The 21,746-nt window shown below is 53.2% G+C and overlaps 1 protein-coding gene and 2 long non-coding RNA genes across 6 annotated transcripts in view; 1 reads left to right on the top strand and 2 right to left on the bottom strand.

Moving 5' to 3' along the window:
* Positions 1-1,315: 1,315 nt before the first annotated feature.
* LOC123375692 lies at positions 1,316-7,996 on the bottom strand. Of its 3 annotated transcripts, none has more exons than XR_006581561.1 (3): positions 7,896-7,996; positions 7,514-7,635; positions 1,316-5,901 (listed from the first exon to the last, which is right to left on the bottom strand). It is a non-coding gene; the product is annotated as an uncharacterized LOC123375692 (long non-coding RNA). The 3 variants fall into 3 exon arrangements; XR_006581560.1 differs by having other exon boundaries at positions 7,514-7,687; positions 7,896-7,966; XR_006581562.1 differs by having other exon boundaries at positions 1,316-5,915; positions 7,514-7,687; positions 7,896-7,966.
* On the top strand, positions 6,570-21,296 carry LOC123375694. The gene is made up of 3 exons (XR_006581563.1): positions 6,570-6,704; positions 8,027-8,143; positions 20,797-21,296. It is a non-coding gene; the product is annotated as an uncharacterized LOC123375694 (long non-coding RNA).
* The window catches only part of CAMK2A (calcium/calmodulin dependent protein kinase II alpha), a 69,282-nt gene continuing 67,776 nt past the window's right edge, over positions 20,241-21,746 (bottom strand). For both annotated transcript variants that reach the window (XM_045026834.1, XM_045026835.1), the window contains 2 exons: positions 20,949-21,043; positions 20,241-20,473 (listed from right to left, as the gene is read on the bottom strand). In XM_045026834.1, the coding sequence (XP_044882769.1) occupies positions 20,241-20,473; positions 20,949-21,043 (328 nt within the window). The remainder of the gene's footprint in view (positions 20,474-20,948; positions 21,044-21,746) is intronic.

Below are 21,746 nucleotides of genomic sequence, written 5' to 3' on the forward strand. Positions count from 1 at the left end.
CTCTGCTGGGGTCCTCCAGCAACAGCAGGGAAGACCAGATTGGCTATTCTTGATAAATAAGTCTAGGGAAAAGAAACCCCATGTTATAAAACAAACCAACCTGCCCCCTCCCAGGCCTTTCTGGGCACGTCAGAGAAAGGTAAAACCTGGCCCTGGGTCTGTGATAAATCAGTCCTTTGCAGGTTGCTCTTAAGAGGTCTTTGCACTCTGGGCCCCTGTTCACACTCAGGGTGAGGCGGTGTCAGGTAAACCCCGTCGTGGACTGCAGCTGGTGCTGGGGCAGTGCCTCTGGCTGTGGCTGTCCCTCCCCTAGTCCCATCCAGGGTGGAGCAGAGTAGGGCTCATGGGGGCGATGTCTAATCTCAGCAGTGCCCTCCAGTCACGTGCCCTGGGAGCAGAGTGCAGGCTGGCGGGGGGCCCCACTTGTCGGGATTGCCGTGTGTTTATTCCATTCGTTTGCAATGCGACGGGGTCGGCCCACTCGCCCCTGAGTGAAGGATGCAGCAGGACCAGCCAGGCGCTCTCTGGCATTGGTGCTCCGTTGTGCTGCAGCGCTTGTGCTGTGCTGACTACCCCGTGAATTATGAATGAGAAGCTATTGGAAGTGTTACTAAAATAACTTCACAGAAAGGAATGGAAAAAACCTCTCTGCATGGGCTCTTTGCAAGATCCCCCTCGCTGGGCACAGAGACCCCATGCTGAGGGGCAGCCTCCGCTCCAGAGTCTTCTCCAGGCAGGGACAGAAATCCAGTCCCACTTCTTCTCTTCCAGTACCAGAGTCCACTCAAGGTGGGCACGGATCACCTCCCCTTGTAGTCCTGGTTATTGACGTTTTGTGTGGGGTGCCCCTTATCTCACACGGCAATCGGAAAATCCTGGACTGGCAATCAGTGCTTGCATGACATGGAGGATAGATAGCTCCAGGAATGTCCTGACTTGTCAAAGTCTCCAGGAAGTCCTCTCCCCATATGGCCTCTTACAGTTCCTACAGTAGGGTGCCCAGATAGCGAGAGTGAAAAATCGGGACGGGGTGGGGGGAATAGGCGCCTATATAAAACAAAGCCCCGAATGTCAGGACTGTCCCTATAAAATCAAGTCTTCTGCTCACCCTGTGCTACACACAGTCTCCACACCTTCCTCCCTCGGCGGTCTGAGGGTGTGGGTACCCTGTGCACTGTGAGTACGTCTACACAGCAAAAATCAATCAATGGCAGCGAGTCTCAGAGCTCGATCAGCTGACTCGGGCTTGCGGGGCTCAAAAGAGCAGTGTAGACGTTCAGATTCAGGCTGAAACCTGGGATATGAGACCCTCCCCTGTTGCCAGGTTTCACAGCCCGGGTTCCAGCCCAAGCCTGAGCATCTACACTGCTACGTGTAGCCCACAGCTTGAACCCTGCATCAATTGACCTAGGCACTTTGCTGTGTAGACGTAACCTAAGCCTGGGCTCTGAATCAGGTTTGAGCCCAAGTCCCACTTCTGTCCACATACAAATCAGTCTGACCTGGGTCCTAGGACCCTGCTAGGGGAGTGGGTCAGAGCCTACGATCTGCTGTGATGTGGGTCCAATCCCTGGCAATTTGCAGTATGGCTGCAGGTCAAGCCGCAGACCCGAACCAGAAGGTCTGCGGAGTGCAGTGCGGAAGCGTTTGCAGCTGTGAACCCAGGTTTTCAATGCAGTGTGGAGGCTCAAGTGCAGGCTTGAGAACACCAAGTCCACAAGGCCAGGTCAACAGTGCAGTGCGGGGATGTCTGCATTGCGAGCTGGGGGTGCAATCCCCTGTTAGCGCAATCAGAGGCAGTGCACTAAAAACAGCAGGGTAGCTGCAGTGGCACGAGCAGCGGGAGGGGGTAGCTGCCTCCCCCCCTCAATATGTGCTGAGAGTCTCCCACGGGATTGTACGTGAGGCTGCTAGGCCTTCCTGCTGCTGCTGCTGCTACGCTGCTACTGTTAGCTCACTAGCGTGATCAGAGCTAGCGTGGGTACGTCTCTCTGAGCCGGACTTCGCCCGTCCTGCTCCAACGTAGCCACACCCCCAGTGTTCGAGGCCATGGAATCAATGGCTCTTGGCAGCATGATTCCGGGTCCTGTGATTTCCAACCTTGCAAGCCTGCCCGCAGGGTCCTGGCAGCCGGTGTGTGTTTGTGTGTCTGTGCGTCAGCAGCTCAGCTCCTGCCGGTGCTGTTGTGCATGGAGGGTGAAGGGCACCCTCTTTTAGGGAGCAGCAGTTCACTACCTAAGCTGCCCCCCTGGAGGTTTGTAGCGTACCCCGTGTTCGCCTACTGTGACGTGTTCTCGAGTGTGCGTGTGTCGTTGATGTAACATTGCAAACAAATGAAGATCCACCCTTCTGTGAGTGCTGTTTTCACTGCACTCTGGGCTTGAAATGGGCGGTTACTGGCGGCTCCCCAGCTCGCTCGCTCTTGCATTATTAAAGCACCAGTTGTGTAGTGGTGAGACGCCACTTTGGGAGGGAGAAGGGTTATTTCCACTTCCAGCTGAGCAGTGTTTCAGACACAGCATTGAAGGACCAAAACTTCTCCCTTAACCGGAGCTCAAACCAGCCTGAACACAGGTTCCAAACCTACCAGTTCATTCCTAGAGGCCACTGAGCCCAATGCATCATGTCCCATAACCACCAGAGAGCTGCTCCATGGAGGCCCTTGGGCCACTGGTTTTCATATTCATGAGCCTCTGCACAGCCCGCTTCTGAGCAGGTACGTCTACACAGGGATAAAAAACCTACGGCTGGCTCGGCTCAGCAGACTTGGGCTCATGGGACCTTGGGCTGCAGGGCTGAAAAAATCACTGTGTAGATTGGGCTGGAGCCTAAGCTCTGGGACCCTACAAGGGTGCAGAGTCCCAGAGCTGGGGTTTCAACACGAGGCCAGATGTCTACACAGAAATTTGTAGCCCCGTGAGCCCTAGTCAGCTGACCCAGACCTTTTATGGGTCTTTTATACCTGTGTAGACGTACCCGGAGAGACCAGAAGCAGACACACCAACGTAGCACCAGAAAGGCTGTGCTTGGGGGTCCTTCCAGCTGATTTCCAAGGCTGTATTTGAGATGGAGCAGAGCCAAATCCTAGCTCCAAACACCTCTGAACCCAGGGCTGAATTTTGAAAATGGCTCCGCCAAGCCCCAGGTCCCAACAACCTCCACGTGGGGTTAAAGTCTCTGTCTGGATCTGGATTTTATGGTTTGAGCCTTTCTCTGGCTCCAATAGCTCAGCTCCTGTGTGTGTCCAAATCGAACCTCCCCACTTCCTGAGGGCTATTGCATCCCCTGGAGTCCAGGACAGTCCGGACTGGGTTTTGAAGGGCTGTGTGTTCCCGAGGTCTGTCCTGGACTGGATTGGGTTTGATTGTAGATGGCTTTCATGGGTAAATGAGGTTTTGTGGTACCGTGTGCTTAGTGCTAAATGCAATCTCTAGCACTGGTGGCTTTACGAGAGTCATCGTGTTGCAGGCAGCTACACTGCAACTGTCCCACTGTACATGCAATGGCCGTGCTGACCGAAGCCCTGCAAACTTTCCTGCCTGCGGCCTTTGCCCGAAGAAGATAAATACACAAGAAGCAGCCCCTGCAAGCCAGGAAAAGGCAGCCCCTGCGAGAGGCAATTCAGTGGGGGCAGGGTGAGGAGGCAAAGCTATGGCTGGGGAGCTGGTCCAGAAAGGGAAAGTGCTCTCTGAGCGGCTGTGCCACAACAGCCCCCAGCTCCCAGCCTGCCAACAGAGAGTCCTGTGAGCCCAGGAGCAGGCTGGTGGCCCCTCCTCAGCTAGGCCGGGCCTGCCTGGCAATCCTGTCTCATCTCAGTTCCTTTCTGCACTGAAGACTGGGAAGAGACAGGCCACCCACCTGTGCGCTGCCCAAGGACAGCATATAACTGACCCCTGCACCTCCCGGGGTCCCTTCTGCATCTCCCACGTGCCGCTCCCTTCCTCAGTGCCGCAGCAAACGGGTGTTGGCGTGGGCATGGCCGTGGGGGGACGGGGACAATGAGTGTAAATACTTTTATGATGAAATAAAGCTCTTGCCTCCCTCTGGAGTCCCAGGTATCCCAGCACCTGCGGCTGGCGGCAATCGAGCCCCAGCAGCTGGGAGCGAGACATTCCCGTGCTGGCCGGCTGCTCGTCCTCCTGCGTGTGCGCACAAGGCTGGGTTAATGGTGGGCACGAGAGAGAGACGCAGCTATTCCCCCACTCGGAGCTCTGTTTTTCCCCTTTATGGCTGGTGCCTAATGGCGGCGACGCTGCTAATTGTTTCCCCTGTCGATAGGCCATCTCCCTCCGCTCAGAGCCCAGCGAACGGCTCTAATGGCTCTTGCTGTCTTGTCTGACAGCTCCCTCCTCCTCCCCCAGGGAATGCGGAACACCACACTGAGGACAGCTGGGAACCCCCAGAGCACCCCGATGTCCCGAGCTCCCTTCTCCGCCCCTCCGGCAACAGTCAGCGCCCGGTGCCCAGAGCGAGCGACTCAGGGAGGGTGGCTCTGTGTCGGGGCTGCCCTGCCCCACTTGCCACTGGGTCACCATTTGCTTTCCTCGTGCATCGAGCCTTCCACACTCATTGCACATGACTCACTTTCACAATCCTCCTCTCCACACCCAGAGACTGAGGGGCCCCAGCAGTGAGGATCTTCCCTTCGCCTCCCTGCCTAATCCTGGCACGGCTGCTGTAGCTCAGACACCGAGCCGGAGAGGGGCAGCACTGGGTGCCTGCACAGAGCCCTGAGCTGGCTGGCTAGGCTTTGGTCAGACACACGTTATGGGCTCAGCACTGGGGTAACTGGGTGAAATGCTGTCCCCTGGCTATACAGGAGGTCAGACTGCATGAGCTAATTCTTATTATTTGAGCTACCATAGGACCCAAGAGCCCCAGTCACGGACCAGGACCCCGTCACGCTAGGCGCTGTACCACAGAGAACAAAAAGACAGGCCCTGTCCTGAGGCGCTGGCAATCTAGGCATAAGCTTGGTCCTTTCTGGCCTTAAACTCTAGAAATCTATGAATTTCCACTGAGCTGACTGTGATTTGAGGGGGGTTCAGCCCCTCCCAGGATCAGGTCCCCAGCATGCGACTCCCAGCCCTGGAGACTAAAACAGTTTTAGCTCGGCTGTGGCTCTGGTTGGTATTTCTGCCATTTCCTCTCCATTCAGACAGCCGGTACCCTCGCTGCCTGTGCTCTGCTCCAACAATACCGCGACTGCTGCTGCTCCCCTGGCCTCCCTTTGCATGGGGCAGCGCGAGAGCCGGGCTGCATTCGCACGGATTGCTTCATGGCACACGGCAAAGCTGCAGCATCTCGGGCAGAGGAAATGGATGCTTCCAAGCCGACTGCATGTGTGACACAGTTGCTGGCAACCTGGCCTGGCAATGTGTGGATTCTGGGCTCAGGCCCAAGGCAGTGCAGTAACAGAGGGCGCTGCGACACTAGAGATGCTGTTCTTCCAAAGATTTGCTTAGCTTGGCAGCTCGTTGGGGCAGGGCCTGTTGTTTCGTTCTGGGTTTGCACGGTCCCTAGTGCACCGGAGCCCTGGTCTGGGGCTGCTGGATGCTATGGTAACGGAAACAAGCAGGGATAAGATAACATGACACTGAAATAAGAATTAAATCATCTCCTTTCTGCGTGGCTGGACCTCCCGGCGGTAACCACAGACACGAGCACTGTCCCGTCTGCGCTGAGGCACACCCTGGTGTTGTCAGTCGTCCCAAGGCTGTCGCTGAGCTGTCGCTGGGCACACCGTGGCTGCTGCCTGCATAGTCACTGCCCGGCCAGCGTGGACTGGGCTCCCCGCAGCGTGACCCCTGCCTCATGGCCGGCTGGAGGACAGCATCTGCTTGAAGTCACAGGCTCCAGGCAGCGGTGGGAGGTGCATCGGGGGCAAGCCTGCCGGCTGGTCTGTTGGAAGAGGGCTGTGAACGCAGAGGGGAAGGAGCCCGAGGAATAACGCCCTCAGGTGACTGCGGCCTACTTAGCATTTTACATTGAGAGGGGAGCGGCGCAGAGATTTCACCTGCTTTCACCTACTCCGCTCTAGGGGACACTGAATTCTGGGCTGTGGGGCGTGGTCTCCCCAAAGAGAGAGCCTTGTGCCCTGGAAGAGGGGCCTATATTTTGTGCATGAGCAACCCCCTCCTTGGCCGTATCTGCCCTTTCCCCCCTGCCCGGGGGCGCTCCAGCACCAGCGGAGTTAATCATTAGCAGCCCGCCATAAAGGGATGGGTTAGGGAACGTTCCGTTTCTGGCAGGGCCTAGGAAGGGGGGTGCAATAAAGATTTACGGCTGCAGCCAACAACGTGCTCTGACCTTGACACTGTTTACCCAAAAGGAGGCGTCAGAGTGCAGCTTTACGGCCCCGGGCCCCCGCCATTGGGCGAGGGCGAGGGCACCCGGGAGTGGATTGGGCCGAGGAGAAAGAGACCGAGAGCTGATTGGTGAACAGCGAGGGAGCTAAGTAACGGGGCGAGCACTGATTGGCCGGGGGAGTTGGCGGTTAGGGCAGCGAAGAAGGGAGTTGAACCGATTGGCTGGGTAGCTGGGGCGTGTTTGCTGGTGGAACCAGTGCAGCGAGCTCGGGGAAGGCTGGGGTCACCTGGCCGATCAGTGGCTCGATGAGTGACTCCCTCCTGCCAGCGGAGACAGGCTCACACTCCTCATTCCCACCCAAGATCGGCCACACCCATTGCCCGACCCCCACTCAGGTGGGGTTCCTCAGGGATGGGTCCGTCCCCACCCCCATCTCTCCGCTGGCCCTTCCCCACCGCCAAAGGAGGCCTGCCTGCCTGCCTGCCACGGGAACATGGGGAAGACACGGTTCGGTTCGGGTGAACTGTGGGGAGCTGTCCAGGCTGGGGCTGGGGTGGGCGAGTCAGCAGGAGCTGAGGAAAAGGTTTGCTGCTGGCTGCTGGCGCGGTTTGATTCCCATGGGAATAGGGTGGAGATGCCCCGGCTTGAGCAAACACTTCCCCCTTGCAAAGGAAGAGGCTATAAAACATTTACCCAGAGCCAGCCTCACATGTCAGTTAAATATACATCACTGTCCCTCTGGGGGGGGTGGAGGGGAGAAAGCACATACCACATGCCGACAGCCCGCCCCGCAGCTCACACCCTCGTGCCATTTATAGCTCCTGTTGCCCAGGCTTTGGTGTGACTCTGAGATCGTTTCACACCCGCATGTGGCCACCCGCGCACCATTAACACGGGGAGCTGGACACCCAATTCGAGACCTGGGTCCAATTTGCATAGACAGCTTTGAACTTCTCAGCCCCCAAACCCACCTGACTGCGGCACCTCTGAAAATCAGGCCCCAGATGTCTCCAATTGAGCACCCAGAACCAGAGGCACCCAAAATTACAGGCCACTTTTGAACATTGTGTCCCTCAGTGACTCAGGAATAGAGCCCAGGTCTCTGTGTCCTGATGCCCAGGCCTCTGCTTTAGGCACAAGATCATCCTGCCCACCTAACACGCATCTTCACCCACAAACAGGCCAGCCCCCTCTCACTGCTCACCTTTCAGCAGGGAGGTCCCATTCCCTATGGGGCAGCACACCAAGGATGCTCCAAGTCTCACACACAGGCACTCCCTTGTCTCTGCTCAGCTACCGGTTATAAAAGGAGGCAGCCATCAGGAACTGGAGGTGGATGAGACATAGAAGGGGAGGGAGCTCTGGCAGGTACAGACAGCTGGGTAGAGTGTGGAGGATACAAGCCCAACATGAGTAACTTGTGGATGTCCAACATGATACACTCTAAAGGGATTCGAGTTTCAGAAAGTGCTGAGCACACAGAAAGTGTCTCAAGTCGGGCACCCACGATCATGAGGCCGTTTTGAAAAGCTTGCCCAGGATCTTTGGGAGAGCTCCTCTGGCCGAATTTGCACTGGGGGACTCACCTGGGGAAGCTAGTTGTGCATTGCAGGCTTGGTGGGGAGAACAAGCTGCTGAAGTTAAGTTCTGTATTTTGCACAGCTTGGAACGTTTGGGCTGGAGCTGGTGCCATTTTTAAATGTGCAATTGTTTCCAGGTGCAGTGACGTGTAGGTGAAAACAGCAGCCTGATGCTAACGAACTGTCTGCTTGCCACAAGCAGAAAGGCAGCCAGAATTCCTGGTGGGAGCAAAACTGACCCTGGAATAGCAGAGGTAGGGAACAATCCAGGGTAGTAAGACAATTCAACAACCCTGCAAGTTTGATTTTACTTGTCAATAATGAAAGAAGCTGAGTTGGTTATTGTTGCAAGGCAGAAAGTGAATCGAGACCCAGCACACCAGAATTACAGACCAGGTGGGGAGCATTGCACTGGGCTCTGCTCTTTATTTCTAGCAGCCCACGTAAGGCCTGAGTCCCGGGGAACTGGCTTATTCACATTTAGTTTTCAAAGTGCAGAACAAGCCCTGCCAAGTTCTGTGACACGTGGCAATTTCTGATCCAGTTTGTTGTCCTGATTGAAGTGCAAGAAAAAGAAAACACTTGGCTTGATGGCATTTGAAAAGCAAAGTGGCCTGTGATTGCAGCTTTCCTGAGTCAGAGGCTCCTATTTACAACAGCAGGTTTGGACTCTGGGGAAGCACAGGCTTAAATCCTGGCAGGTGCACACAGTGGGATTTGACAGTTAACTGGGTGTGGGTCTCTCAGGTGAGGCCTCTCTTCTGCTCTTTCTGGGTACTAAAAATCCCTTGGAAATTTCCTTAAGAATAAGGGTTTGCCTCTGTGTCCTGAGCTGGGCCAAATTTTCACCCCCACTCTCCGTTTGCAACCCACTCTGCGCTGGTCAGTTACCATGCTATACTCCAGAGGTGGCTGCATTTCAGCGATGCCATGTGTAGTGATAAAATGCTTTAGGATATTATTAATTTTTATTTCTGATCCTGGCCAGTAACCTCTGCACAGCAGGATTCTGGGGTAACACTTCTCCCCAGACTGCAAGGCCTCTGGCTCTGTAGAGGGGCAGGACTGCAAACACCACAGGGTAGGAAGTCATTTTCTCCCCAGGAGCCCTTACCACCCCTATTGCAAACAGGCTGGTCTGGAGTGTCTTGGCAAAGCCAGGCCTGCTGCTTCATTCCCCATGAGACAGGAAATGAGAACCTCTTGGCTAAGCGTCCTCATGCTCTGGAGAAAGAGGCCAAGCAAAATTAAACCCACACCATGTGGGAGACCAGAGCTTCTGATGGCTCAAGCTGGCAGCTGCAGAGCCCTCAGGTGAGGGAAAGTGGACAAAGGTCTGTGTCCCATGGAAGATAAGTTCACTTTCAAAGGAGGAGCTGATGGAGGGACGTCTCAGTGAGATCCTGAGTCAGTCAGCCCATTTCATGGGGTATCCAAAGGTATCAGCCCTGCCCTGATTAGCTCCTGTCCCAAAAGCCCTATTGAGAAACAGTCCCTCAGCTCTCCATCTTCACACGCTTTACCTGTGTGAACTAAGCCGCTGTGCAGATACTGGTCTTTCACCGCCCTCTGGCAGACAGACTGTGGTATTGCAAGCACGGGCTTTGAGTACCCGTAATATAAGGAAGCTCACATTGTGTCACTGCCACTGTGACTGCACATGGCCTCCTGGTCCCAGGGGTGCTGGACCTAGGGGTGCTGGGGGTTCAGCAGCTCCCCCAGCTTGAAGTGGTTTCCATCATATGCAGGGTTTACAGTTTGGTTCAATGGCTTTCAGCACCCCCACTATTGTTCCAATGCCACTGCCTGGTCCTGCCTTGTATCCCTCTCACCAGTTCAAATCTCCTGCTCGGGGGACCTGCAGTCATTCCAGCAGAGGGATTTCAAATGCTGTTCCTGCAGCTTTTCCTGGCTGTGACGTTATATTATAGCACACTGCATCACTACCCTACTCCCTGCTCTGCGAGATGGACCACTCCGAGATTCGCACCTATGCCCTGGTTCTCACCCTTGCCTAAGGGCAGCATGTGGTGCATACAGAGGAGACCCCCCCCCAGGGCAAACTCCAGGCCCCTCGTGTTAGATTGCAGACATGATAGGCTGGACCCTGGCAGTCAGACTCTGCTCGGTTGCCTTTGGCAGGGCAGTCAAAGGCCAAGGAACTTACACAATCTCCCAGCAGCTGAAACACCCTGTGCATCACTGGGGTCCCCCTGGCCACCAGAGCTCAAATTCTTGTTAAAATCTTTCGTAGAAGACAGAAATCCCCTGGCCTCAGGGGCGGCTCTAGGCATTTTGCCGCCCCAAGCACGGCAGGCAGGCTGCCTTCGGTGGCAGCCTGCGGGAGGTCCGCCGAAGCCGCGGGACCAGCGGACCCTCCACAGGCAAGCCGTCGAAGGTAGCCTGCCTGCCGCCCTCGCGGCGACCGTCAGAGCGCCCCCTGCGGCTTGCTGCCCCAAGCACACGCTTGGCGCGCTGGGGCCTGGAGCCGCCCCTGCCTGGCCTCATCTGTGCTGAGGCTGCCAGCTCTCATGTGGGCACCCAGCCGCTGAGGACAGAAGTTCTGCCAGCTCATAATGACTTTCTGTCACTACCGATCCGGGGCAGATTGGCTCTAATGACCTAGATGTTGGAGGCTCCCTAGCTCATTCTGGGAATCCTGAGCCAGCTACTCCTCCTAGGGAAAGTGTCAAGAAAACCTACCACGCCCTCCCCCCCAAGTGTTTGCTGCACGTGCAGGTGCAGCTCCACCAGAGGTGTGCGAGGAGGAGGAGGCAGCAGGAGAGATGCAGCCCCAGCTGCAGGCATTCACAGAGGAAGCAGTAGTAAGGACACGGCAGCTCCAGCAGGCATAGAGTCGGGAAGTCTCTTGCTGCTCACTCTAAGGGAAATCAATCAGGTGGAGTCCAACTTTGGCTGGAGGCTTGTGTGCATCTGCCCTGCATAGCCCTTGTACCTCGTGGAAGGCCGAAGATGTCTGACAGGGTCTCTTTGCAGGACACAACTTGCCATCAGTTTTTATCTTTAAAGCCCTACTTTGTGAGGCCTGCTTATCAGATCAGGAGCGTGTTACCTGGAAAATACAGTGAAACCTGCCATAGCCATCCCACCTCCTCTAGGCAACCCCCGGTCTGAAGTGCTGACTTTAAGGTAGCCCCCAGGTTTATCAATACACCCAGCCCATGAAGCCGAGCTCCGTTAGGTGACTGATTGTTCTTGGCTTGATGGATGGTAGCATAAGCCAGAGTTCACTTAAAGGGACACCATCAGCATGAGCGTTGCATTTCACTCCGAAAATGTTGTCCCCGTTCGTTATGACTAGCACCTAAGGAGACTATTGCTGAAAGAAATGAGTGTGGGTGTGGGGAGGGAGAACGGGGAGTGTGTCGCTATCCTTCAGCTGGTTTCCTTTGCACATAGTTTCAATATTTCTCTCTATGCTACAGGGATGGGCAAAGAACAAAACCTGAGATGGAGGCGCTTAGCAGGGGGAAAACTGACCAAAGCCCCGATTCAGCAAAGCACTTACGTAACTTTAACTTAAAAGGGAGCATTCGCTTAAAGGCTTTGCTGAATCGGGGCCTCGCCGAAAAAGAGATCTTTGTCAATATCACCAGGGAGAAGAAAAACCCTTTGGAAGGATTTTATTTTCGGAGGAAATAATCACAGCCAGTGCAGTTTAAAGGGAGGGGAATATATATATATAAAAAGAGTCAATCTCACATAAATAAATACATTGCAGCAGATCGCCTCGCTTTCATTTACAATCCCGAAGAAATAAACAGAAGGAGAGCGAGTCACACTTAAGCTTTGGGCCAGGTACTTCCTTTTTGTTCTCTGCTTGTACAGCACCTGGCGCAGCGTTTTTCAAATGCAGCCACAGTGGCTGCGTGCGGCCACCAGGGAAAGTAGCGCCCCCTCCCTCTCCCTGTTGCTCCTGGATGGACCACCTTGGTGTGGGTTGCTGTGGCCACGAGCAGGGGTTGGGCCCTGGAGTCAGCTGGGGCACAACGCCGTAGGAGCAGGCAGTGGGTGAGTTCCCCACATTCCCAGAGGTGGTGGGGCTCAGGCTTTGGGCTTCAGCGCTGGGCTGGTGGGACAGCAGGCTCTGGCCATGGGGCTTTGAGCTCTGGCTGTGCGGCGGCAGGCCCTAGGCTCCAGCCACATGGCTTTGGGCTTTGTTCCGGGGCCCTGTTCTCTGGCCGCAGGGCTTCAGGCTCCAATCCCCCGCTGCCTCCCCCAGCCAGCCACCCACCCCCATCTCCCCTGGCCTCCACTGCCTCCCCCGACCCTCCCTTCAGGGCTTAATTTGTTCCCAGGCTTGCCAGGGTGAGTAAGTCTGCTGTGAAAAGCGATACTGGCAGGTTTGCTAATATCACATTTCACAACAGACTTGCTAGCTAGCAATAAATAACTTACGATGATTTGGATGTGTCCATGTGCATATTTATTTGGTTTTCCTACAGCTAATTAAATATTTAAGGGAAAAGGGTGAGAGCAGCCACCAGCAGGAGTTGGTGGCCGCACTCTGAGGCCACCAAAAAATTGTCCTGAGAACCTCTAGGATAATGGGGACTTTGTCCATGAGTGAGACTCCAAGGGGGTCTGGTAATTCAAATAATAAAGATCCCATCTCTCCCCCCTCTAACCTCAGTCCCCGTCTCAACCCTTTGGACTCCCTGAAACAGACCAAGTGCCAGATCGTCTGAGTCACTGCGGGAGGAATCATCACTTTCCATGCTCAGAAGTTTGTAGCTATTTATTGCACTTGAAACACCAAGAATAAAACTGACAATTCCCGTCCCCCGCCCTCCAAGTCCCCCAAAAATATAGCATCAGATCTGAGCAGTGATCATTCTGTTCACAGCCACAGGTTCAAAAAACGGTAACAAAGAATCCCACACGGACACGCCGCTTTACAGATCGGATTCACTTACAAAAGATACCACAAGGCTTAGGGTCCAACCACACTGAAAGTTACAATCAGGAGAGGACACACCGCAGCCTCTCGCTGGGGTTTTCATTTGTTACATTAAAAAGCTCCTTATTTTTTTTATTATTATTTTGTTTTTTTGCAGTCGTGTGAAATAAATATTTCCATAGAGATTTCATGTATGTATATATCTATATATATATCTATGTATATCTCATTATATTTTTTAAACCACTGTTAACATTTTCCCTGCTTGTTCCAAAAATGTTACAAAAGCCCTAAAATTGTGCAACAGTTAGAAAAAAGTAACAACAATCCAAAAAGAAACAAGTCAATAAACAACACCCTGCTTCCCCGGAACCCCCACCCTCCCTCACTGGTGTCACGGTTACAAAAAGGGTGGATGGTTCACAGCCGTGCGAGAACTGAGGAGAAGGAAGGCAGCTCAGCCGAGGGAGGGGAGCCAGGTGGGTCTACAGGGAAGGTCTGTGACCACCCGGGTCCCCGATGGCACTGAATGGGAGTGGGGAGACAGCGGGTCCTTCATTCCAGGCTCCATCCATGGCAAGGAAGGTGGTTTTGTTACACTTTATATTAAGGTTCCCTGTATCGATAGACTATAAAGTGTTAGAAGATGTTTTAATACATGGTTCATCAATTGTAGAATCCAACCGGTAGCTTTAAAGCATCAATAACCTCTTCTGAGGAAGTGCCTACAACCTTCTATGGCATCTATTGCTCGCGTCTGTGATGCTTATGCTGGCCGTGGTCATTTGTTAACCCTTTATAAACAGTGTGTAAAGATGTGACCACTTATTCTTTGCACTTCACCACGGCTGTTGTGTCTGTGAAGGCTCACACCAAGAGTGCTTACCTTCTGGGGATCCTGGCAAATCTCTTCCCCCGATCCCCAGGCAATCTGGGGGTGGATCCAAAGCTACTGGAATGTAGGCATATACCTCCAAAGAACTTCCTGAAAACCCAGCTGAGCATGCCCAAGGGAATATGCCCCCAACATGGCCATAAACACCAACAGATGTGTTTCTCTGGGCTAGAAACGAGGGTTAATCATGCTCCTGGGGTGTCTGCGGGAGCGAACTGCATGGTCTTCTGCATCTCTGCTGTCCTCAGGGGAGAGCTACTCCTGGGGCACAGGACTACATCAGGACTGTCTTAAAGACACAATGTCACCATCCTCCACAGACACTGGTCATGGTGCCCCGCTGCAAACATTAGCTATAGCATTACCTCTGTCTTCAGCACCTGATCAATGAGAATTTGCATCAGCTGGACTGCCAGAGAGCCACTGCAGAGCCATCCTGGAAACTCCTGTCCAGTTCCCTAGTGACGCTACACTAGGTGATGGAGTCAGGGTCTGGTTCTTTGCTCATCATACTGGGCAGCGTGATTGTCTTCTGCTGTAGAAAAGAGAGCCTGAAATGTCCTCCCAATAACCTACAGGGTAAATTACCAGGGAGGCGACTTTTTAACCATGTAGGTCCCCATAGACCACAGAGCCTTCATACACGAGGCACGAGACACACAGGGGTTTAACGCAGGCCATTTTCTTTCAGTGACATAGCAAGCTGAAAACCTAAGCTGCTCCAAAGACATCAGAAGACATGATACCGTTAATGCTGCTTATGGACAGGCAGGTTTACGCTGGACTGTGCCATGATACCATCACTGCATTGCACTTGTGACAGAAATTGATGGGATGCTGTAGTGTTACCGCCTGCAGGACAGGTCTCAGGGGATCGGGTGTTTTCCACCCTTCAGAGCAGAGCTATCCATAGACGGGCGGCAATGAGAGTGGGAAGGGGCTAAAGTTGCCCGTCTTTTTCCAGGCTGAGGGTTGATGCAACAGCAAGGACATGAGAGATGCTGCTGCAGACAGGCTGGCAGCTTCCCGAGGCTCAGAAGGGAATTGCCACCACCACCTCCTCCAGCCTACAAAGCAGAAACCACAGCAGCAAATGCTCTCACCGCAGCTGTTGCTTGTGGTCTCCTGTGGCAGACGGGGAAGTAGGAGGGTGACTGAGTGTGGCTTGGCCTGGAGGACTGGGCTACCGGGGGAGAGACGGTGCCCGAGACGGTGCCCTTTGTTCTGGAAGCCAAAGAAGAGCCAGTCTGCTGTGATGGAGGGTGCTTTGTCTCGGAGGAATTGGAGAGTTTAGGGAAGACAATGGAATCCAGGAGCCGACCAGGGATAAAGGAATTTTGATACGGCTGCGAAAGGAAGGCTGCAGCTTAGTACCCTGTCAATGTTTACTCAAAGACCTGCGCGGACACCTGTGCTAGGTGTCCGGGGCCAAGCTGGGGATGGAGACCAGGGCACAACAATCCGTTTGTGGTAGCAGAGCCCTAAAGTGCGGGTGCTAAAAGCAGACGTGGTGGGCAGGATGTGAACGGCTGGAGCGCCTCTTCCTTGTCAGGATTCTCCTTTCCTGGAAGACGAAAAAGAGCCCAAGCCCCAGCCTCTGCAGGGAACCTGCTTCACTTGGAAATGCTCAGGTGGCTCATTATTATTATTAATAAAGTCTTGTGGGTGTTGTCTGACTTCCATCCATCCCATGACAGAGGATGAGCCTTCCCCTGAGAAAGAAGTCCATGGGGAAACAGTCCGAAGAGGGACCACTCACTTCTAAGAAGTCAGGCTATAACCATGCTGGAAGCAAAGCCAAACTGGGTGCAGAAATGGGTGGAGCCTAGGTGGGTGTGGCTGTTCCACCCTAGCAGCAGAGGTGAGTGTTACCATGGCATCCAATCAGCTTCCTCCCTTCAAAGGAGGCTCTCATATAGTGAAAGGAGAACATTTCTGCACAAAAGTCAACGTTCTTCTGAGCTCCTCTCCATGGTCTCAAAGGTATTTGTGTTCTAAGCCCGGCCTCCAGCACCCCCTCCCCCTAGGGTGACCAGAGAGCAAGGGTGAAAAATCAGGACACTTTTTGGGGGAGAGGGGATGGGTACAGTTGCGTATATAAGACAAAGCCCCTAATATCAGGAGGTCTGGTCACCCTACATCCCCCCATCTGTCCAGTCCAGCTGCTCTTTGCGGTCAAAACTCACCACGGGTGCAGCTCCACCATCAGTCGCAAAGGTAGAAGCTATATGTGCAGGCTGGACTCAAACTACAGCCTCCACTGGTGGAGTTACACTGGGGGCCGATTACCACGCTGGAACTTGATAGCACAGCCGCAGCCTTAATGGCTGATCCTGCAATTAAATCACGATCCGGCCAGCGCCTTGGGAATGTTCACAACATCCAAAATACTGCCGATGCCCAGATGGCATGGTGATTAATAGGTGGATGAGACACCTCATCCGAGTTGGCTTCACAGTAGGTTCTAGAGGAGCATAGTAAGCTGTGAAGGAGCCAACGCCCTCATTTAGACACAAATAGCTTTGGCACTAAGCAAACACAGGAAGAAAAAAAGACTGTGATAAAGCAACCCTAAAAGGCTGATCCTCTCCCCAGCATGGGAGTGCCTGTTTAAGAGAAGATTCTGGGCCAGAGTCTCAGCTGGCATGAGTCAGTGTCGCTCCCTTGTAAATCAGCATAGGTCCATTGAGTTTCATGGACCGACACTGATTTCCACCAGCAAAGAATCTGGCTGATATGTCCCTAAAAAGGCACATTCAATGCCCCGGCTGCTTGGATTTCTTCCCCTCACGTCCAACGAGAAAATATTTTCGCACTTTGCAAACATGGCTGTGTTTCAGCAGGCGGTTGTCCTGCTTTGATGGTGAGCTAAGCACTTGAAACCACGGAAAAGGCAAAATACACCATTCAGAATTTACATTGAGAATACACTGGGTTTTTTTTTGTCCAAAACAAGCATTTTTGTTTGTTTGTTTCTAAATACACGCACCGTCTATAAAGTTAAACGTCATGCAAATGAAGAAAGTGCAGTTAGAAAGTCCCCGGGCAGCGCAAGTGCACTGCAGTAACTTCACATCAAAGAGTAAAGAAGTTGCAGTTGGAAAAAAAGAGAACAGGAAATGGAAGGATTACCAAAAAATAACCAGATCACGCCTCTCCTACCTCTACCAAAAATAGATGTCTTTCCAGTCCCTCCCGATGTCATGAGACTGACATAACGGTGGCGCCGGAAGAAAATGCACAGGCTCAGAAATGACCCATGCCTGCTGTATTCCTGCCAGTCGGCTCAGATGTCCCTTGCAGATGGTCACTCTCCTTGCAGAACCTGCAACTTCAGCCCAGGAATGCCTCACTGTCCAGCTGTCTCCATTCAAATGGGCACTTCTGACATTCAAACATTTCCATTGCAAATAGAAACGACCACGTTACCATGAGTCCCATGTGTCTTAAGGGGCTCAACGTGGTTCACAGGAAAACCAGCTATGGAACTTTCCCCACCCTGCCCTCTTGGGGCCACCTTCACTATGACCATCGCTTTGTTGCCAAGCCACTCCCACATGTAAACAAAACAAAAACAACCTCCCAAAATCCAACAACTCCCCCAAAATTCCCACCCCCCAAAACGTTCAATATTTCTAGTTATTACATAAAGATCCAGCAAATACTCAAAATCAATTTACGAAATACACAGTAGGTTTCTTTTTCCTATAAAAAGGCATGCGTTCAAAGTAGAAGAGATAGCTAAAGGCTTGTTTGTTTCTTCGAAGCATAATCGGATTCCTCAAAGTTTTATTACTAAAGTTTACATTCGCCATCTTTGCTGGAAGGTGTCGTGTGGTCGGTTTATTTTTCTCCCTCAAATGAACAGCCGGCTCTATTTCCTTAAGCACCAGTGTTGTCAATACTGTGAATTTCCTGAAGCTGATTAATGGGGAAGGGTTTTGGTTCCTGGTTTTGGGTGGCCTTTAAAAATGAAGAGAAAATTGAGTCTTGGAGGGCAGATTGAAAGAGGAATATGGGGGGCAAAGGGGTAGATTCAACACTAGATATTTGGAGCTGGTCTCTTAAGTTGGCCGAGGGTAAAGAAGACCACCTGCAATGTGTTGGATGATGGTGAAACAGTTCCTATCGCTGAGTCAGAAATGGATGAATAATGCTTGCGGAAGAAGAGCCAGCTACCACACCCAACCTATAACCACGGCTATCACTGCCCTCTGCACAGAGAGCTGATCGCTCAACTTTAGTTGCACTTGGATACCTTATTGTGCCGATAAAGCACTTGAAATTGTTTTCTTAATCTCTCACTCTCTTTTCCCAGCATCTCTGAGCCCCGCTCCAAAGGGAGAAGGGAGAAAGAAAGGAAAATGTTCACATTTGACCGGCATGGTCAAAATTAGCATGAGAATTCACTGGGCCATGCATACAACCCTGCCCAGTCCAGTGAGTTTGCACGCTAATTGCCCGCCCAGCTGTTTCTAGGAAGAGAAGCAAAGGATATATTTTACTCACCCGTCACAATAAAACCCTACTCGCCCTAGAGTAGCAGGTGAGTAGGATAGTGAAAGAGTTTAAGCAGATGTCCTTCAGCTGTCACTGCAAAGAAGAACTGGGAGGGCAGGAGCCCTGAGGGGGAGCGGTGTGGGGGGCATACCAAGGTCAAGGGCATCAGACTAGGTACCTAGACACCAATAAGGCAAAACCCATTGGTGCTGAGAGGAGGTGGCCCCAGACCTTGGTCAGCCCAAAGTAGCTTGAAACTCCCCTCACGCTCCACCCTTTTGCCTTGGTCCCCAGAGACTCCCAGGCAGAGGTGAGGCTGGAGGTGGACTAGGAGTCCTATCCCGTCCTATGAGAAACGTACTGAACCGTGAGGGAGGATGCGTGTGGATCTGTGAGTTCCGGAGAGGCGGCGGGTGGAGGCCTTCGCCTCAGACACGTTCTGTGTGTTGGCCACTTGTTTTTAATTGTCTTACTGCGGATGGTGTCATGCAGAAGCAGTGGGACCTGCGCACAGGCCCTGACAGAGCTTGCTGTGCCCAAAGGTGACAGTAGGGTGGGGGGAGGAGAGAGAGAGAGAGAGAAGTCAATTCGAAGCTCGTTCGGGCCTGGTTATCCTTTGCTTGTTTTTGGTGAGGAGCCAGGTGGCCAGGAGGAATTCCAGCAAGAGCCAAGCAGTAGACCCAGCAGCCAAGTTCCATAGGTGAAGGAGGGGGGTGGGTATTCCCTTCGCAGTCAGGCAGTGACAAACCTGGCCCAAGCGGCCGACGCTTCAGCTGGAAAACACAAGTCGGGGGGGAACGGGGGACTTTTCATTCCGTTTGTCCTTTAGAAGGGCCTCACGGGCATGTCTCTTGTGTCTGCCTCTGCCCCGCCCTTCCACAGGAGCTAACCAGCAAGCCCGCCCCAGATCAGTCACCTCACCTGGGTTTGACTTTTCCTGCAGCCGCTCACTGGGTCACATTAACTCCGATTGTGCTAACTGAGAATCCAGCCCATGCACATGATCGGGAGGGGACGCAGTGCCTGCATCTCCCAGCAGAGAGAGGACATGAGACACTCGACTGCCGTGGGAGTTTGCGGGGGGCAGGCACCATCAGGATCAGGCCCCAAGGCTCGTGACTGGGTCATGCACAGAATCCAGACAGAATTTCATCCCATTTCCTAGCTGGATTTTCCTTCCCCTTCCCTCCCGCTCCCCGCTCCAATGCAGAATGGATCTAGCAGGCAGAAGCCACAAGCTGGATGTGGAAAAAGAGCTTAGCAGGCTGGAGGGGGAAAAAAAGCATGAGGCATTTAACAAGTATGCAGGGCCAGGCCAGATAACACTTCCAAACCTGCAGTCACAGGGAGACCCTGGGTCACGCTACAGAGCGGCGGGGGGTGGCGTGTGAGCTGTGTGGTGCTGCCAGAGCTCTGTGCTCAGAACCAGAGTCCCCTGGGTCGTCAGGAAGTCTCCTCCCCATCCCCATCACAGCTCCGCCCAGGGCAGGGGCAGGTTCTCGGCACCTCTCTTGATCAACGGGGGGACTGCTGGCTTTTCCTCTAACTCCCTCCACAGACACACATTGCAGCTCTGGACCTACTCCTCTTCCCCGTCCCACCCCACTCCAGCCGGCATGGCACAGGAGTTGGGGGCAGATCACACTCTGGACCTTGGACCTGGCTGGAGAACCCGACTGAATGGCTCAGCACGGGGGTGGCGGGAAAATTTGCCTGAATTAGATCCGACACTACCTAGGATAAAATTACACGGGTGTCAGTCCTAGTGCTTCAAGGTACGAGCTGATCTCTGGCTGGGGCCAGGACAAAAATGAACTTCCCTCCCCAGGGCAGAGCTTGCACAGTTAGGTGCATTCTGTGAAGCCTATTAAGCTTCTCTAAAGCATAAAGGCGTCAGCCACTGTTAGAGACATTCAGTTCCTTTAGTGAGCCCTCTATCCCTTCACCCCTACTCTCCTCTGCCATTCTAGTCTCCGTGCCTGACGAACAGGAGCCAACGGCCGGTGGAAAGGGCTGGCCACGGTTTCTCATTAGCTTACTGTGGTAGAACGGAAGGTGCTCCAGATCTGTGGAAGTGAACGATTTGCCATTTGCCATCCCGGCGGTGCCAGATGCGGGTCTCCTCAGACTGGGCAGTGCGTGGGATGCCACCTGCATCGACGTATTGTGTGATGCGGATATAGGCGATGCAGGCCGACTCATCTCCCATCAGGTGGATGTGTGGGTTCAGGATAGTGGTGTGCACCGGCTTGCTGTTCCTGGACCACACTGGACATGGGGGAAGGCAGGTGGAATTACACAGAGGCAGGGGTCCTGTGTGCACCCAGCTCTTACTATGTGAGCGGGGAATCTCCTCTCTCCTTGACTAACCACCCCAGGCTGTAGCCATACGGAAAGAGGAGATACTTAGCAAGCAGACTTCCTGCCGGTGCCATGGCGCATTAGATCATTTCTGCATCAACACAGCTCGGACTGGGAAGGGGTCGTTCTATAAAACGTTTACTAACCAACAACTAACCAAAACACCACTCCATGAGCCAGCCACTCCCCATTTCAAATTATTTAACAGATTTGATTTGCTTCCCACCTAGATCTTTTGGGATGGCCGGGAGACAGCACTGAGAACATCCCATCTGGGAAGATCCAGAGATGCCCCAGCTCAGCCACCCAGCTCTTCCAAGCAACATCAAAGCATATCAACATGAGACGTCAACAGCCTCTTGTGGGGAAAGAAGCTGCTTACAGTTTTCAAAGTAGAATCGATGGAACTCCAGTCCTTCCACCAGGTTCCCCAAGGCCTCAGGCTCAAAGGCAGTCATTCCAGGATCACACATCTTCCTGAGGAAGCCAAAGCCCAGAGAGAGGGGGGAGATTATCTCATTGTTTCAAACTGGAAGGTCTCCGGGAATGTTGCTACATAACAATACATTCATCCTAGCTCTGGGGTCTCTTCTGGAATATGGAGTACAACATCCCCTCTCTCTGTCCCAGCTCTCTCTCACTTCGCCTAAGATCTGCTCCTGCTGAGAATGACAGTTCTCTGACAGCAGGAACAACGCACCCCACTGTTTGCTCTGCATGGCACAAGGGCTACACATAGGGTGACCAGACAGCAAGTGTGAAAAATCGGGACAGGGGGTGGGGGGTAATAGGAGCCTATATAAGAAAAAGACCCTAAAATCGGGACTGTCCCTATAAAATCGGGACATCTGGTCACCCTAGCTACACAGACGCATGCACCACCTAGCAACCTTTTAAAAGACATAGTTAAAGATCCCCAAATACTCCTCTGGATGATTCTCACATCTCCAGGATGGGAGTTAACGGCAGGAACTGCTGGAATAAAGCACCAAGAACTTTAGGGAGAGAGAAGCCCTGTTTCTCATAGTGTTAGCATCAGCGTCCCCAGCATAACTGTACAGAAAAGCAGCAGGGCAGTATGCCGGTCACAATTCAGCCCTGTGCAATGGACATAAAATGTTACCTGGAAGATAGCTTGTGGCTGGCATCAAAACCAAGCAGGGGGAAGTTCCATCATGTA

The sequence above is a fragment of the Mauremys mutica genome, chromosome 8 (genome assembly GCF_020497125.1).
Source record: "Mauremys mutica isolate MM-2020 ecotype Southern chromosome 8, ASM2049712v1, whole genome shotgun sequence".
NCBI classification, from domain to species: Eukaryota; Metazoa; Chordata; order Testudines; family Geoemydidae; genus Mauremys; species Mauremys mutica.